This window comes from Capra hircus, chromosome 7 (assembly GCF_001704415.2).
Source record: "Capra hircus breed San Clemente chromosome 7, ASM170441v1, whole genome shotgun sequence".
In the NCBI taxonomy this organism is placed as follows: Eukaryota; Metazoa; Chordata; class Mammalia; order Artiodactyla; family Bovidae; genus Capra; species Capra hircus.
The window spans coordinates 72,776,047-72,794,830 of NC_030814.1; the positions used below are offsets into that span (position 1 = coordinate 72,776,047).

Sequence of the window (18,784 nt, forward strand, 5' to 3'; positions counted from 1 at the left end):
AATACTTAAATGTGTATTTTCATTTCCTGTCCTGCCTAGTCGGTTAACTCTGCTGCTTGTGGATAAGGTCGCCCTGTGTGTTGTCTTTCTCTGGCTGGGTGTGTGTTCCTCAGCTGTGTCTCTTATCTGGCCTGTGGTTTCTATTTCTTTGGGGCCAGAACTGAGTGCCTGAGGGAGGCAGCAAAGCCCAAGTGTAGCTTGGACTTATTTTGGTGAGTTGAGGAGATGCTGGTGTAGTCTGGTCTATTTGGTCCTGAGCATCTCCAGAGAACTTCCCTCTACCTCTCTCTGTCTAGATAAGACTCTTCCTAGAAAAGCTGCCACTCACGGCTGCTGTAACCTGGTATTGGGAGGGGGAGAAAGTGTGGTGGAGAGAGGCTGAGGCACAGGCCAGCCACTGCACTGTGGTTGTTTTTGACACTACTACTGCTGCTAAGTCACTTCAGTCGTGCCCGACTCTGTGCGACCCCATAGACAGCAGCCCACCAGGCACCCCCGTCCCCGGGATTCTCCAGGCAAGAACACTGGAGTGGGTTGCCATTTCCTTCTCCAATGCATGAAAGTGAAAAGTGAAAATTGAAAGTGAAGTTGCTCGGTCATGTCTGACTCTTCACGACCCCATGGACTGTAGCCCACCAGGCTCCTGTGTCCATGGGACTTTCCAGGCAAGAGTACGCATACCCCTTAACCTCCTGAGGCTTGAAGCCACCCACAACCAGCCAGTACCTTCTCAGCCTGCAGTCATGATATGGTGATAGCTATAGGGCTGGTCAAGGTCTGTCCCAGGCAAGGTGGGGAAAACAAAGGTATATCCATCTGAAAACTCTGATAGGGCTCTGGGTTCTGCTCCTGGGCTACCATCATCCACACCCTAGCCTGGCCCTCTTGAGGTAACTACAGGGCTAGTTTCTAAAATCTGCCAACTTCCCTGTGACTCTCAGGTATCCTTCTGACCTAGGACTGGATTCCACTGTCTACCAACTTGTCAACTTACTTCCATCTCCCAAAAGAAAACAGGCCTGGAGAAAGAAGTGACTCACCCAACATTGTATAGTCAATAAAGGATGCGACTGCGGTTTGCACCGGGTCTGTGTGATTTCAAACCCATGCTTTAAATATCCTAGATCCTCCCTTATAGTTGCTGGAACCTAGGTCCACTCATTTTATCAGACTTTTCTTCTGAAAAAGAAGCGAAACTCAGAGTTTGAAGTCTCTCATGCATGTCGGAAGGGAGAAGAGTAGCAGGGTTAAAAGTTATTAGAGCATAACAGAGTTATGTAAGGAACAGTTAACTAAACGACTTCATAGGAGGGGAGGCAGCTGACTGAGAAGTGCTGAGTGTGATGAGAATTCAGGAGGGCTCCTACTGTCTAGGAGACAGAGATTGTTAAAGGGGAATCTCACAATGATTTTCTTGGTGCTCTTAACCAAAAGGGCAGTGGCTGTAATGGCTCTAATGCCAAGGAGAGTATTCCAAGCCACAGGATCCAGTTACTGGCTATAAGACCCTGAGGGTCAATGGTGGTCCCATGTTTTTGGGTGAATATCCCCAGGGCATTCTCCTTTTTCTATTACGAAAAGGAGAAAAGGGAATCTGGTAATTGGAATGTCCAAGAGCAGGTGGGTTCATCAGATTCTCCAGATTCACCTGGAAACTATGGTGTCTGATTCTTCTCATAAAATTGGGTCCAGGTTGTTATTGTTCAGTAAGATATTACAGAGGTTTGGCCTTAAGAAATTGGTTATCCAATTTTGGCAATAACCAACTAGCCCAAAAACACCTCCCAGCTGGCATTTGGTTTGGGGAAACTTGGGACACCAAGAAGTCTATCTGGACCTGAGTGTAGCTCTTGTTTGGTATCAGATGTCCTAAATATCGAACCTGGGTTTGGACAAACAGCAATTTTTCTTCGGTGACCTTCGGTCCCTTTGAGGTTAAAATCTTTAGAGGGACTTCTCTGGTGGCAGAATGGGTAAGAATCCACCTGCTAATGCAGAGGACGATCCAGGTCTAGGTAGATTCGGCGCAGAGGAGCAACTAAGCCTGTGAGCCACAGCTACTGAAGCCCGCGTGCCTAGAGCTGTGCTCCGCAGCAAGAGAAGCCACTGAAAGTCCTCGCACAGACTGCAGTGAAGAATAGCCCCACTCGCCGCCACTAGAGGAGGCCCAGGAACAGCGACAAAGATCCAGCACAGCCAAAAATGAATAAATAAAACCAAAAAAAAGAAAAAAATTAAAAGTAAATACATAAAAGCTTTCACAAGTGGATGCTTTATTTCTGTGAGAAAGCTTGAGAAAGAGAAAAAAGAAGCAAATCATCTATACATTTCAACAAGGTAGAACATCTAGGGAACCTTATACCATCCATATCAGCCTTTAGGATTTGCAAGGAATAAGGACTCAATAAAACCTTGAGACATTATTCTCCAGGTGAATTGTTTTTCTTCCCAAGCGAAAGCAAGAAGGTAGTGTTAGCTAACTTCATCAATTTGAGTACTAAAGAATGCACCGCATAAATCAATTACAGTAAAAAATTTACATCTGGTGGGGATGGATGTTAGTAACATATGAGGGTTAGGAACAATAGGGTGTCTGTTGCTCTGAGGTCCTGCACAAACCTCCACCGTTGACCCTTAGGTTTTCCCACTGATAAAATGGGAGTGTTATGGGGCTAATGCAAGGGCTAATGAGGCTTTGAGCCTTGCAACTATTATGGGCCTTAAGCCTTAAAGAATTTCTTACAGGGTATTAATTAGTTCTGGGGAGAGGTTTTGAGGGGTCTATATGAATCTTGAAGGGAAGTGTACTATGAATTTTGCAAACATTAGTTGGAGATTTTGCATAGAGAGGATGGTAGTTGATTCAATAGAGACAAATGATCAATGTTTCTAGAATAGAACAGGTAAAAGATATCAAAGGGTGATTTATTTCACCTAGTGGGTGACTTTGATGACTACTCTCAAACTCTAGAATTATTTCCATTTTTGGGGAGAAAGAAATTCTGGCATGATACTTCTGTAAGAAGTCTAGGCCTAATAAATGGATGAGTGGAGGAGCTATGAAGAAAAAGATGTACATCTTTCAAAGGACTTAGACAAAAAAAGAGTAGTTTAAAGGACAGGAAGCTGTTCGTTAGAGATCCCCACTGTTTGAACTGTATTAGTCCTCCAAGGCAGGGGCTGCTTTCTAGTAGTGGGGTTGGGCACAGAGAGTGTGGCTCCTATGTCAACTGAACTAGAAGAGATCCATCCCAAGTCTGGAGGAATGTTTCTCTGAGCTGGGAGAGGGAGGGTTGGGAAGAGCCCTTGTACTTCCTTGGAGCCCCATCATTAACAGTTGGGAGAAAGTTGGAAAGGCTGTTTAGAGGGCTGATGCTGTCCCCCATGTTTGAGCCTGTGAAAAGTGAAACTCGCTCAGAAGTATCCAGCCCAGGAATTGAATTGGCATCTCCTGCATTGCATGTGGATTCCTTCCTGTCTGTTTGTAATAACCTCTTTCTCAGTGTTCTGGCTCTTTGCAATAATAGCATAAACTACTGGGTTGAGAAGATCCCCTGAGAAGGGGAAAGGCTACCTACTCCAGTACTGGGCTTCCCTGGTGGTCAGACAGTAAAGAATCTGCCTGCAACGCAGGAAGACCTAGGTTGGATCCCTAGGTTGTCTCCTAGAGAAGGGAATGGCTACCCACTCCAGTATTCTTGCCTGGAGAATTCCATGGACAGAGGAGCCTGGCACGACAGAGCACCCCATGTGTCCATGGGGTCACAAAGAGTCGGACACGACTGAGTGACTAACACTTATACTTTTTCACAAGGGTATTAATTTTATTTAGGGGACTTCATTTATGGAGTTGAAGATTAAGAATTTTGGTGGTCTTCCTTCTAGGTGACTCATGGAAAGTGTGAGGGCTGGTTTGCCAGATTATCTCAATCTGGAGGGGACATAGTTTCCCACTTCATCTTGGTCCTTTTATTAGAAGGGAAGGAACCTGGTTCAGCCCACTAATATAGAGCTAAAAGTTACCCAGGTTACCAACAGCTGAAAGAAGATGAAAATGTTTTAAAAAAATAATCTGAAGTTGATTGTAGTAGTCATGAACAGGTTCATCAGGTTTTTGTGGGCAAGTTTGAATTTTGTCCCAATTGATATGCTTTGAAAATACCCTGGAAATTGCTTGATGAAGTCACCTAGCAGTTGTCCAAAAGTGAAAAGTGCAAGTGAAAGTCACTCAGTCGTGTCCGATTCTTTGCAACGCCATGGACTATACAATCCATGGAATTCTCCAGGCCAGAATACTGGAGTGGTAAGGTTGTCCAAGCCTAATCATGTAATAAATTAGTGGACAGCTCTCCCAGTTGTCATTTAGAGAACATTCATGATTTTCCCAGTTTTTTATCCAGGTTTTCATCCAGTGCTGGGGCCTGGAACTAGCTAACATAGGTCAGAGAAACCAGATAAGTAAGTTTGAATGACTATATTAAATTCCTCAGCAATCTGTGAGGTTTTTCAGTTACTTGAGAAAATTGTTAAGTAACTGAACTATGAAAAATGGAACTATGTTCAGTTAACTAGTTCAAGTAAAATTGAACTGTGGCTTGAAGTTCAATTTAAGTCTGGGGAATATAAGAAATTAAGTGTTTAACCACTGGATCCTCAAGAGGTTTGCTTTTAAAGAGATAGGTTTTGATAGGTTCTAAGGAGTTGGTGATGGACAGGGAGGCCTGGCGTGCTGCGATTCATAGGGTCGCAAAGAGTCGGACACGACTGAGCGACTGAATTGAACTGAACTGTACTGAAGGAAAAGCAGGTATGGAGAGTTTCAGATAAAAGAGAAAGACTGGTAAGAGATTTAGCGTGGGGGCCTTGAGAGGACAGAGGAGGTATGAGTGGTATACGAGGGAAGGAGGAAGATGGCGCTGGAATGGAACCAATGGAGAGAGAGCGCGTGGTGCCCGAGGCAGAATGGGAGACAAACCAAGGAAGAGGAATCCAAGGCTTTGGGAAACATTCTGTTTTTCTTTGTTTGCCTCAGTTAATCTTAAAATCTTATTTTGCAGAGAGGTAATTTCAGACTCCTGATAACATTGGGAATCCACAAAATAGGCCTACTACTCATTTCTGGAAATTTTTTGAGCTATTGTAGTCCAATTTGGTTTTAAGGAAATTAAGTCTGAGGATTTCAAAAGTTCCTCTAAATGGTCACTGATACTCTAAATTGCCTTTGGTCAGGTTGGTCCATTTTTGAAATGTGGATGAAGAATTATCCAGTTTTTATTTATTTTTATTACTTTAAAAATATCATAATTAATTGATTTATTATTTACTTGGCTGCACCAGGTCTTAGTTGCAGCATGCATGATCTTCAGTTGTGGCATACAGACTCTTCGTTGTGGCATGTGGGAATGAGTTTCCCGACCAGGGATCAAACCTAGGCTCCCTGCATTGGGAGTGCAGAGTCTTAGTCACTGAACCACCAGGGAAATCCCAAGAATGATTCAGTTTTTAAATATAAAATCATCCTGAGTCCCTATAGTGAGGATACCCTCAAAATATTCAGGTAACTGAAAGCTGAGAATAACTCACAGGTTTTTCTGTAAGGCGACAATTTCAAAACAGCTCGAACAACTCAGGTCAAACAACTTGCAAGATGATATCATCCAATTCTAAGGAAATACCTTGGTCCCAGAGAAGCCAGGCCAGAAACATTTTGAGTTTCCATAGAAGTGCCTCTGTTCCTAAAGAATATGCTGACAGTGGAACTGGCAGTTTCAGTGAAGCAGCTTCTGTTCCCAAAGGAAAGGGCCCACAGCCTCTCAGCTAGCTTCAACTGAAACACTCTGACCTCAAAAATCAGACCAAAGGGCCAAGCAAGGACTCACATACAGAAACAAGACCTTAACCACAAAGATGAAAGCTTTAAGTAGATCCCCCACCCCAAAGCCTGAAGAGTGTCAAAGGCAAAGAGGTTGTCAGCTTGATCCAGGAGAAAGATACACCTTTCAAGTCCAGGGTTGGTGAGAAAGACAGTAAGTGACAATAGGCTCAATTGTGGGTGCTGCACCTGTTTGCTCACCAGTCTCAGAGTCAGCAGGGGTCATCTCTGGCCCCTCTATGGGCCACCAAAATGTTGATTTAAAGCAAATAGACTGCCAGATACTTCTCCAGCCAAAGTGGGCTTATTCAGGATCAGCAGAGAATTGCAATTTGGGGCCTGTGGGAATTTACTGTGGGAAGCCATGAACAAGTCCTTGCATTGCAAGGGAAGAAGAACTCTTTTATAAAGGGGAAAGGGAAGCTGGGATGGCTACAGTAAACAAAGAGTCCATGGCTTTTCACTGGATAAGTCTTTGTCAGGAAGGAAGAGGAATCTTTCTTCTTCCCGTTGGGCTCTGCTATCGACATCAACAGAGTGTGAGAGTCTCCTGTGTTTGGTCTCCTGACTATTTATTTGAGATTTCTGTTTATTAATTTTTTACACTGGAAATAAATACCCAGAAGGTTCCCTCTTCTACTTAACTTTGACCTCATTACTGGCTATACTGACCCCGACTGTCCTGAAATCCTGGTTGGGAACCATTGTTTGTGCAAAGAAAATTGGTCTTGGAGTCAGCAAGACTTGAACAGAGCAAAGCATAGTGGTATCAGAAAGATCTGAGCTGTTTCTGGACCCATGGGGCTTCCCTGGTGGTCCAGAGGTTAAGACTCTGCTCTTCCACTGCAGAGGGTGTGGGTTTCATCCCTGCTTGGAGAACTAAGATCCAACATGGTGCATGGTGTGGCCAAAAAGTAGAAAACAAAGCAAAAAAAAAAAAAAAAGACCTCAAATTCTAGACCTCCGATGGCCTTCATCATGCCACATAACCTCCCTGAACCTGTTTCTTCAACTGCAAATTGAGGATAGTGATTGTGGCAGACAATGTTGGTGGCCTACCCAACAGCCATTCCTCTGTTTTTCTTGCTAACAGAATCCCAACTCTATTCTTGGTATGTGACCAGTCTCAAGAGGAGTCATGATTTAAAACTGCTGCTGCTGCTGCTAAGTCGCTTCAGTCGTGTCCAGCTCTGTGCGACCCCATAGATGGCAGCTCACCAGGCTCCCCCATCCCCAGGATTCTCCAGGCAAGAACACTGGAGTGGGTTGCCATTTCCTTCTCCAATGTACAAAAGTGAAAAGTGAAAGTGAAGTCGCTCAGTCGTGTCCGACTCCTAGCAACCCCATGGACTGCAGCCTACCAGGCTCCTCCGTCCATGGGATTTTCCAGGCAAGAGTACTGGAGTGGGGTGCCATTGCCTTCTCCGGACTTAAAACTGGAGGCTTCCAATTCCTGTTGATCAGTGTTAGTTAGGGATGAGCAGCTGGCTCAGTTCTGGCCCAGGGGATGCAGGTAGAAGATTGCTAGCCTTCTGGGAAGTATCCTTTTCCCTTCCCACAGCGAGGGCTGTCATGTGAGGCAGGTATGAGCTCTGTGAGCTGGAGCAACCACTGTGCAAACATCAGCTCCAAGCCTGCAAATGAAACCCCTGCTGAGGGAAGGCATGAATGGGAAGGAAAACCCGTCTCTGAGGATATCATGGAGCTTCCAAACCAATTCTAGGTCTAATTTCCTAGACTGTTCAGTGAGTAAACAACAAATACCTTTCGGCCATTGTTAGTTGAGTTTTTCTCTTGATTGCAGCCAAATGTGTGGTAACCAATATAATGATGCTTCTGGATGAGGCAGTGTATGTAAGAGTGTCTATTCTTGTGCATGATGTAGGCACTCAAATGATGTTAACTTCCTCACCACCTTTGACCCTTCATCCTGCCCATCCTACTGAGAGAGTCAATTCCTAGGCAGATTGATAAGTCTGGGTGTCCCCAAGGAGAGAGGGGTCTGGGGTTCTCAAGGAGGAGATAGGGGTCTGGAATTCCCAAGGAGAGGAAAGGACAAACTTTTTTTTTTCTTTTTATCTACATTCCTTAGTCTTAGTCACATAAAAATGTTTTTCTTCAAGCCTGGAACTGATGATTACACAGCAAACAACTCAGTTTAAACTCTGTACTAAGGATTATATCACAGCAATGTATCCTGCTTAAGGACAGTTTCTCCTTCCTGAAAACCTTCTGACTAATCCTGATATCTTAGAATGTATATTATGGGAGTGGGTCTGGTAAAATTTTACAACCTTGAGACATTTTTTTGATTTATTGTAATAATTAATTTAAAAGTGTATAACTTCCTTGCTAACACTAGCAACAGGGGGCATTCTCCGTCTCCCTTCTGATGTCTATGTCAGAAGTTTTCTCTGTCCTTTTCTCTGTCCCTTTCATACTCTAATGATTCTGTCCCTTTCATACTCTAATAAAACTGTGCTATACAAAAGCTCTTGAGTGATCAAGCCAGGTCCCTGGTCCTGAAGCTAAATCTTCGGAGATCACAAATCTGACCCTGTTCACCGTAAGCTATCACTACTGAACCCCAAGCCCTGGTGAATCCAGCAAAGTACTTTCTGTTCCAGCTTCCAGACTGACTGTGCTCCTGAAGACACACCACGAGGCAGACTGACATAGCCACTTACTCCTGGTGACCTGGGTGCTCACCTGGGCGGTCCATGCTTTCCAGTCACTTCCCTCCTCCACTCTCTGAAATGGCAGTTTCAAATCTTGATGTTCCTCCCTCTTTGCCCTTCACCTCCCCTCCCTTTCTTGGCTCACAGAAAGAAGAAACAACTCATCTCATCTCATAGAGAATGAAAGAGCCAGCAGAGGGCGGCTTGCCGATCTCCTCCACCAACCCCCGTGAAAACTTCCTCCTCTCTCAGGCCAGCCCCTCACATGTCACATGCTCTGGCCTACTGCAGGCTGTTTTTAGGTCTCCCCTGGCCTTTGTATGTTCTTTAGAACATTCCACTACAGACTGTACCAAATATATTCAAATGTGTTCGCTTCCCATATAAAACACACACACATACATACCTGTTTGCCGTAAACCTTTAAAGTAATTTAAGAAAGGTTTCCTTTAAAAATTACTTAGCTACAAATAACTTGCCTAATTTGAGATTGACTCTGTGTGTGTGTTTTGGAGCACTAAGATGCTCATCAGGCTTCCCTCGGTGGCTCAGGTGGTAAAGCATCTGCCTGCCAATGCAGAAGACACGGATTTGATCCCTGGGTAGGGAAGATCCCGGGAGAAGGGAATGGCAACCCACTCCAGTATTCTTGCTTGGAGAATCCCCATGGACAGAGGAGCCTGGTGGGCTACAATCTATGGGGTCACAGAAGAGTTGGACACGACTTAGCAACTAAACAAAGATGGTCTTTGGGAGTATTTTTCAAGATGAGAAAAATCTAACTCCTGAATTGTTTTTAAATACAATGCCATCTTTATGGAAATTAAATACTATCAAAAGGAAATTGACATAATACTCTGTCGTACATACATTTAATTAAACATATTTTGATTCTGCAGTTAAAAAAATTTTTTTTTGAGCCAATCCTTTAACTTTTGGTGCTCAAAGACTTTTTTTTTTGTGGGTCCCTGAAAAGCCTGCAGGCTCTAGGTAATGGATCAAATGCCAGGTGCCCCTTCCTGGGTCTCAACTCCTTACTCGCCTCCATCTTTCACACTTCCTTCTTTGCTGTTTCTTCCCAAATGCATTTAAATGTGTTCAAACTGCCATCGAGATAAACCCCAACCAAGCCTAATAAAACCTGGTCTAACAAAGTCACGCCTGGCAAATCCCAGGAGCCTGGTAGGTTGCAGTACATGGGGTTGCTAGGAATCGGACACAACTGAGCGACTTCACTTTCACTTTTCACTTTCATGCGTTGGAGAGGGAAATGGCAACCCACTCCAGTGTTCTTGCCTGGAGAATCCCAGGGACGGGTGAGCCTGGTGGGCTGCCGTCTCTGGAGTCGCACAGAGTCGGACACGACTGAAGCAACTTAGCAGCAGCAGCAACAAAGTCACGCCAGGGCCCACTGCAACTAACCTTTCTAACTCTACCTTACCTCCCCACTCAAGCTGACTACAGAGTTGCTTACACTATATCCACTTCCAGATGGCCCCTCACCCCCATTGCTCTCAGGGTAAAGACCAAATCCATGCCTCGATCTATAAACCTTGAGCTGGTGGGGACTCTGCCAACCTCAAGGGCTCTGCTAATTGTTTTCCACCCTCCAGTTCTACCTCCTCTGGGTTGCTCAGACACGAGCTTTCTCCTGCTTTCAGAAGTCTTTGCCCTTGCTTTGGTGCCCCACGTGTAGCACCCTCTTCCACTCACTTCCTCACCTCTGTAGCTCATATTCCTCCGGGCACCCTCCCCTGGTGTTTCAAAGTCAGACCCCCTGTTGCTATTGCTTCATGATGTTTGACTCTTAATTATTCATAATCCTTCATTCATTGTTTCTTTCCTCATATTGACGATGTGCCGTGTGCTCAGTCGTGTCCGATTCTTTGCGACCATATGGACTGCAGCCCATCAGGCTTTTCTGTCCACAGGATTCTTCAGGCAAGGATACTGGAGTGGGTTACCATGACCTCCTCCAGGGGATCTTCCCAACCCAGGGATTGAATGAAGGTCTTTCGCACTGCAGGCAGATTCTTTACTGTCTGAGCCACCAGGGAAGCCCAAGAATACTGGAGTGGGTAACCTATTCCTTCTCCAGGGGATCTTCCTGACCCAGGAATTGAATCGAGGTCTCCTGCATTGCAGGTGGCTTCTTTACCAGCTGAGCTACAGGGAAGCCCATTAGTTTGGTAGGGATGCCCTAATAAAGTATCACAGACTAGGTGGCTTCAACAACAGAAATTGCTTTTCTCATAGTTCTGGAGACTAGAAGTACAAGCTCAAGATGCTGGCAGGTGTGATTTCTTTTGCGGCCTCTCTCCTTGGCTTGCAGACTGCCTCATTTTCACTGTGACCTCACATGGCCTTTCCCCTGTGCTTTTGTAACCCTGGGGCCTCTTAAAAGGACACCAGCCTTATTTAAACCTAATCACCCCTTTACAGACCTTGCCTATAAATACTGTTAGTTCTGAGGCACTGGGGTTTGGGCCTTCATCAGATGAATTTTGGCTGGACACAATTCAGCCTATAACAGCCAGGGACTGTATCTTTCTCCCCAGTGTATCCAGAGTACCATGCATAGCAGCTGACACAAAGTAAGACACAAGAACACATTTCTATCTATCCAACTTCCCAGGACTAGCTGTGTGACAGTTCCTGGGTTCCTTCTGTTCTCTTCACCTTAGCTGCATTATCTATGATATCAGGTCGCTGAAGGTGGTTTTGAAGCACAGTCTGACAGTTGACCAAACATCCTTAATTTCTTCAGTGAAATCTTTCCCCACTTACCACTAGAGGGCAATGTTATTTCTTCCTTGGGACAGTGCCTTCAACTGTCTTGCACAAGCGACCTCAAAGTGAAAATGCTGAGGTCAAGGACAGCTAGCCTCCCAACTATCAGCTGGGCATTCAGCCCTGGGCTTGAACTTCAGCTCTGCCACTTCCTGGCTGAGCTATCTTTTCCAAAGTCCCTTCGAGAGTGTTAGTTTCCTCTGCTGCTGAATGGGTAATGAAAATGGACAATTCCTGGGCACTGCTAGGTGGCATGCCTCATCCATGACGTTATAGGGGGCAGGTTTCCATAAAGAGTTTCCAGGCTAGAGACCCTAGAAATGCGACTGGCCCCACCTGCTGCCATCCAGACCAAGTTTCAGTCTGCTGATGGGCGGTGAAAATGCTGGCAAGTCTATCTAGGGTTGGACTTATCTGAGCACTTGGACTGCCCAGAGAGGGCAGATGTCCAGAGGGAGGCAGGTGGGCAGAGTCTGGTCCCACCCTCTGCCCTTCTTCTGTGAAGTAGAAATGCAGGACGATTTGGGGGCATCCTGGCTGGGTATAAGAGAGATTCTGGTTAATTTCAATTTCTGGGGCTCCGAGTTTATTACAGTATGAAATGCCCAAGGAGGTGCAAAAGAAAGTTCTGAGTCGACAGTATTTAGAAAGTTAGTTTCTTGCTAAGTGTATTTTGTAAACATATGTAAAAAGGGAACCAGATTCCCTGATGAGCCACACAGAGAGACCCTCGACTGCTCTCTGCCCCCAGATAAGAACCAGTAGTCAGACCTTGAAGACCAGCTTCCCAACAATGCTGCTAGCCTTGGGGAAATGAAGTGGCTATGTCAGAATTAAAAAATAGGCTTGGCTGAGAACCACAACTGGAGTCAGGAAAAAGAGCAGAAAAGGCAGTGGAGGGGAACATCTGTTGCCACAAGAAATCCACCCCAGAGCTGAGAAAAATGCCCTTGAGATCAAACAGCTCTGAAAGTACCCTTCTTGGGCCTCATGGAACAGCATTACGTAACAGGAAGGGAAGGAGGTGTTATGCTTGCTTAGGGACCAAGGGTGCAGAAGGTCATAATTTCACAGCCTTGTCTAGCTTCAGTAATTATAGCAAACAGATTCTTTACCATCGAGCCACCAGAGAAGCCCAATTTTAGGTATATGGAGAAGGAAATGGCAACTCACTCCAGTAATCTTGCTTGGAGAATCCCATGGACAGAGGAGCCTTGCAGGCTACAGTTCATGAGATCGAAAAGACTCAGACAAGACTTGGCGAATTAACCACCAGTGCTTTTTTTTAAGAAAAAAAAGGGGGGGAATGTAATGTATTAGGAAATATTCCATTAAAAATGGTTACATTTTTAGGTAAAATTTTTGTAGAGGAAGTTTTTAATAGCTTTCAATCAACTGTTCCTCAAAACTGGCTTAGGTTGGATATTACATTACCTAGCATGCTGGAAGAATGGAGCCTTTCTCTCCGTGACAAGCTTGACTGCCCCGGTAAGGGTACATGTTGACTGAATTTCCCAGGACACATTGCCTTATAATGTTCTCAAGTATTGCTGGGTCATTTTTAGGGTGCTGCTTCAGAGTAAAGGGAGTTTATTTAGGAAGATTGCCAAACAAAAATCCATTCTGAATACACCAGCCTGGTGGTGGTGGTGGTTGGTGGTTTAGTTGCTAAGTCGTGTCTGACTCTTGCCACCCCGTGGACTGTAGCCGGCCAGGCTCCTCTGTCCATGGAATTCTCCAGGCAAGAATACTGGAGTGGGTTGCCATTTCCTTCTCCAGGGGATTTTCCTGACCCGGAAATCAAACCTGAGTCTCCTTTGCAAACAGATTCTTTATCAACTGAGCTACAAAGGCAAGCCCACTGTCCTGTTAGCGCTGTTCTTTTTCTTTGCGGAGTCATGGAGAAGTATGACAGAAGCGGCTGGCTTATCTGCAACAACGCAGACCTGTGCGACTGCCTGGGCTGCTTCTACCCCTGCCCTAAGCGTAACTCCAACAAGCGTGGCCTGAGTGCCGCTCCAGCAATGCCATCGTCACCGAGTCTGGGGAGGTCATCGGTGTGCTGCCGTTCAATGTCCCCTACTAGCAGCTACCCCTGGGGCTGATCGGTTTTTTCTGTTTTGCATTTAAGCCAGCCTCTTTCTCCTAGGTGAATTTTAGGGCTGAGAGAAAACGTTTTAAAAAACATGCTTAACCTGAAAGGTTTGACGACTATCTTCAAGATGAGTTATAAACTTTTAACTGTTGGCCATCACATAGTTCTGAGATGACAATAGTTTTTAAAAAATGAGCTAGGGGAGTAAAGTCTGAAGTAGTAGCTGATCGCACCATCACTCCTCTGAGTAACATGTGAAATTTGTGCTTCCAACCTTGTTACTGTAGTTGCTAGTGGGCTAGAGATTGCCGGGATCAAGATTGCTGGGAGAAATATCAATACCTTCAGATACACAGATGACACTACCCTTATGGCAGAAAGCAAAGAACTAAAGAGCCTCTCGATAAAAGTGAAAGTGCAGAGTGAAAAAGTTGGCTTAAATCTCAACATTCAGAAAACCAAGATCATGGTATTCAGTCCCATTAATTCCTGGCAAATAGATGGAGAAACAAGGGAAATGGTGTCAGACCTTAATTTCTGGCCTCCAAAATCACTGCAGATGGTGACTGCAGCCATGAAATGAAAAGATGCTTGCTCCTTGAAAGAAAAGTTATGACTAACCCAGACAGCGTATTAAAAAGCAGAGACATTATTTGCCAACAAAGGTCCGTCTAGTCAAAGCTAGAAATCCATCCACATGTATGGATGTGACAGTTGGACTATAAAGAAAGCTGAGCACCAAAGAATTGTTGCTTTTGAACTGTGTTGTTGGAAAAGACTCTTGAGAGTCCTTTGAACTTCAAGGAGGTCAAACCAGTCAATCCTAAAGGAAATCAGTCCTGAATATTCGTTGGAAGAACTGATGCTGAAGCTGAAACTTCAATACTTTGGCAAACTGACTCGTTTGAAAACACCCTGATGCTGGGAAAGACTGAAGGCAGGAGGAGAAGGGGACAACAGAGGATGAGATGGTTGGATGGCATCACTGACTTGATGTGTATGACTTTGACAAGCTCCAGGAGTTGGTGATGGACAGGGAAGACTAGGTTGTTGCAGTCCATGGGGTAGCAAAGATTCAGACATGACTGAGCAGCTGAACTGAACTAGAGATTATGGTTTTCAAGAATGAATGCTGCTAGCAGGATATGGTTACTTCTAATCTTATAACTACCTCTACATTCTGGTCATAATTTGAGTACTCATAGCAGTAGATGTGATAGTTATTCACTCTAATTATCATTAGAAAATACAATCTCATTATTTATTGTGAGAAAATATTTGTGCTGATATTAATTTGCTTTAGAGTAGGCAGAGTTACAGGAAAACCCAGATATTTACCGGGATGTCTCATGGTACTTCATGCCTCGTAACATTAATACCATAAAAGGATATTTGCAACCATGACCTAACAAGAACAAGGTAACTCAAATTTACCATGGATGCATGCTAAGTCACTCAGTCGTGTCCAACTCTTTGCACCTCTATAGATTGTAGCCCACCAGGCTCCACATCCATGGGATTTTCCAGGCAAGAATACTGGAATGGGTTGCCATTTCCTTCTCCAGGGGATCTTCCCAACCCAGGATCAAACCCCCATTTCTTATGTCTCCTGCCTTGGCAGGCAGTTTCTTTTACCACTACACCACCTGGGCATTGTTAGCTATAATGTAAGAAAATAGTAAAAATAACATTTCAAAGAAAATTAAGACAACTCAGTGGGATGCATATCATTTAATGCTTTTCTCCCCAACTTTACCATTTGTGGATTGTTTTCCAAATTTATAGAAACAATGAATCTAAACATATTTCATAAAAGAATGACATGAAAGCAAAAAAAATAAAAATAAAAAACATACTTAAGACTTGTGTTCTCCGAAGCCATAGACCCACACAGAAGGCGCCAGTCTTCTCTAACCTTCCTGTTGTGATGTCTGAAATTCCTCCCCCTGGTAAGCCCATGGATGGATCTCAGTACCAGCACCTCCATCAATACCCTGCTCTTAGATTAAATATCTCTTTCCTCTTTGCTGGTACCTTAGGAGATGGAGTTTTAAGATTTTCAGAGTTCTGTAGCTGGGAGCTTGTCCTGACATAGAAGAACATAGATTCAGACATTTCTAATAGCTAGTTACCCTTAGAATCTCACATATCACCAGTTTTAAATCAGAATTGCTATTTGGATTGATTTGACACTGTATACCCATAGTCTCATTTATTATCATTATTATTTTAATATTTTTTAAATGAAATTTGGTAATACTTGGCAACATTTTTATTAAAAATTTGTATTTTACTTGTAACATGGAAACATTAGGACTTCAATATCCTAAAGGTCATTGATTTACATTGTTTTTCATTTCAGGATCACTATTTCAGAATTGTTTTTTTTCCAAAAGGAGGAAACTTAAATTATTCTGTGGAAGCATGTTGCTGTGTGTTGACTGATTGTGTTGATACCCAACTGAGTAGATACATGGTGTGATTTTTTTTTTCAATTCTGATTCATTGTTGGAGCTTTATAGAAACTTGTATTCAGCTTACTTTGGATTTGTTTTTATGAGTCCTGTTTAACTCAGTGGTTCTCGTCCTTCAGTGTACATCAGAATCACCTGGGAGACTGGTAACATGTTAGATTTTTCTGCCTCACCCCCAGAGTTTCTCATTTGTTAGGTCTGGGGTAGAGCTCAATAATTTGCATTCCGGAGACGGAGTGCGGCGGGCGGGCAGACGAGGTGACCCCGCGACAGATGCTTATTTCAAAATGAATATCTAAGGACTAAGTTTTTCACCAAAGTATTACATCATCGTTAGTCAAGATGTCTTCAGCGCCTGAGCCTCCAGCCTTTGAAAAGGAGCCGCCCAAGGAGAAAGACCTGGGAAACGTAGGGCTCAGAGGGGTCGGCACCACAACCTTATTTCGAGCTGTGAATCCAGAGCTCTTCATTAAACCTAACAAACCTGTAATGGCTTTCGGATTAATAACCCTTTCGCTTTGCGTGGCTTATATCGGTTACCTACATGCAACGCGGGAGAATGAGAAGGACCTCTATGAAGCTATTGATAGTGAGGGACACAGTTACATGAGGAGGAAAACGTCTAAATGGGATTAACTGAGCTGGTTGCTGCAGATGAAGGTTTACGGGGGCTCTGAAATCTTCAGCTGAAGATTAGGACCACACAGTGTCTTGTTTGTTGTTCCAGAAGATGCTGCTGAGGAAGAAGGATGGCGATTGCAGCCAGACCCCTCGAGAGAATGTTGTCCTTTCAAAATGGCAGCCGTTATCGCATTCTTTTTTCCACAGAAAGAGCTGTTCAGTATTTTAATTTTATTAAATCCTCTTTTAAAAAGTGCCATGAGAATGGAAGTCATTTTTGTAAATTATAAAGTTCTGTCCAATAAAAGTACTGCTGCTCTTAAAAAAAAAAAAAAGAATTTGCATTGCCCAGGTGAGATTGACGCTGTTGTGTGGAGACTGGAAACATATAGTTTCCAGAGTTTATTTTTCCTGTTTAATCAGTTTCAAAAGTACTTATTACCATACAATCCACATGCCAGGGAAGGTTCGTGGTAATTCTGGACTTGTTACTTAACAGAATGTTTTGGGACTAAAGTAACAAAAATCCTGCAAGTTATGCTGTGACGCCAGTATCCCTATGTGTGTAGCAGGGGAACCGACTCTGTTTTTCACAGAACTTACTGGATTTTCTAGATTCAACTTTGTACTCTGTGCTCCCAATTCACTAACTTTAACCTTCACAGTCCTGGGAGGAAGAAATCAAATCACCCTAGTCAGGTCCTTTGAAATGCCCATCAGGAACATACAGCCCTGAGACCAGTCCAACGAAATTGGGGCTTTTTTGTTGGTTTATATTATGTTTTGTTTTGAGAATAATTATTATTTTGTAAATGACTGACCAAGTGAATTGTTTCCTGATTTATTTTAGAATCATGCAATTTTAAAGTCGAAAAGGAAACTTACAGGTTGTCTAACTAGGGATTTATCAACAGGTAATAACCAAGAGGCTCTTCTGTACCAGGCATGAGGAGGGAGCTGTGAGCAGAGCTCAGCTGGTCCTGTCCTCAGAGTCTATAGACTGAAAACAGTCTTCCTTCTTTTTTTTTTTTAGCACTTGAGGAAATTTAGACTCAGATTAAAATGACTCAGTTAAGGACTAACAGAAGCCCTGGCAATCTTAGCGTTTTGAACCCTAAGACTAGGTCAGTTGTCATGACACCACATAGGTCCCTAATTGACCTGATTGTAAAGCTCATCCAGGTGCTTCTGATAATGTGCCTTCCTGAGCCCCACCCTGTACTTCAGGAATCAGAATCTCTAGGGAGGAGGCCCGGGAATCCATACTTTAAAACCAGCACCCCCAAGTAGGTCTCATGACCAGGTAAGTTTGAGAAAACTGCCTTATTATATATATTTTTTAAATTAAAAAATATTTTTATTAACATTCATGTATTTGGTCACTTCAAATCTAGAACACTTAGAATCAACATGAACATGGTAAACTACTTTTCAGTGATAGACTTTTGAAATGGGGGAATAGACACTGAACTGGTTCATATTAACCTCACCGTTCAATCTGTATCTGTATCTTGTCCAGCGAAAACTCATTTTCATATTAAAAATAATCAGGCAAAGGAACGTTAAACTGCCGTTCCTTTTTGTCTCCTCTTGTTCTACTGTCTTAAACATTAGATGAGAGGATCTGGTTTAAAACACGTATTGGCAAGTTACATTGGTAAGTTTCCCAAGTAAAGCAAAAAATAAATAAATGCACATATTTATTAAGCAGACATCTCATACTGCTGTTAAGGAAGCCTAGTAAAACCTTTGGTGAAGTGCTTTTTTTTGTGAATCAGTTTATTTCATCTTGATCTAATGCTAATTCAATGCATTTTTTAAAAAGCCGCTTGCACTAAATGATTATTGCAAAAATAAATTGATGTGAATTGTCAGAAACTTATTTTGTAAGTGTCTAGTTCTATCCGAGAGTGAACAAAGCTTTTTAGTTATTTGAGCTGAATTCAGATTAAAGGAATAGAGCTGTACCATTTGATTACATTAAGGAAATTGTTGTGTCAGTGTAATAGGATTTTTTTCTCTTTCTGCTTGGTGATCTTTCAGTGTTGACTGTGTGTCTTCATGAATATGTATAGAAATTGTAAGGAAAGTGGTTTCACATGTTGATTAAAATATCAACCAAGGGATTTAAAGTCACTCAGTACTCCTTTACACAAGGATTTATTCCAATGCAAATAGAATGTCATATCTCATTGATTTGCAGAATAGTTTATCTGTATCTTATGGTGTACTCTGCATAGAAGTTAAATAAGCA

At 43.3% G+C, this 18,784-nt stretch overlaps 1 protein-coding gene across 1 annotated transcript; it reads left to right on the top strand.

The window, feature by feature from the left end:
* LOC102180215 (small integral membrane protein 8-like) lies at positions 16,144–16,862 on the top strand. The gene has a single exon (XM_005682738.3). It carries the CDS (start codon positions 16,252–16,254, stop codon positions 16,543–16,545), a length of 294 nt encoding a protein of 97 aa, XP_005682795.1. The 5' UTR covers positions 16,144–16,251; the 3' UTR covers positions 16,546–16,862.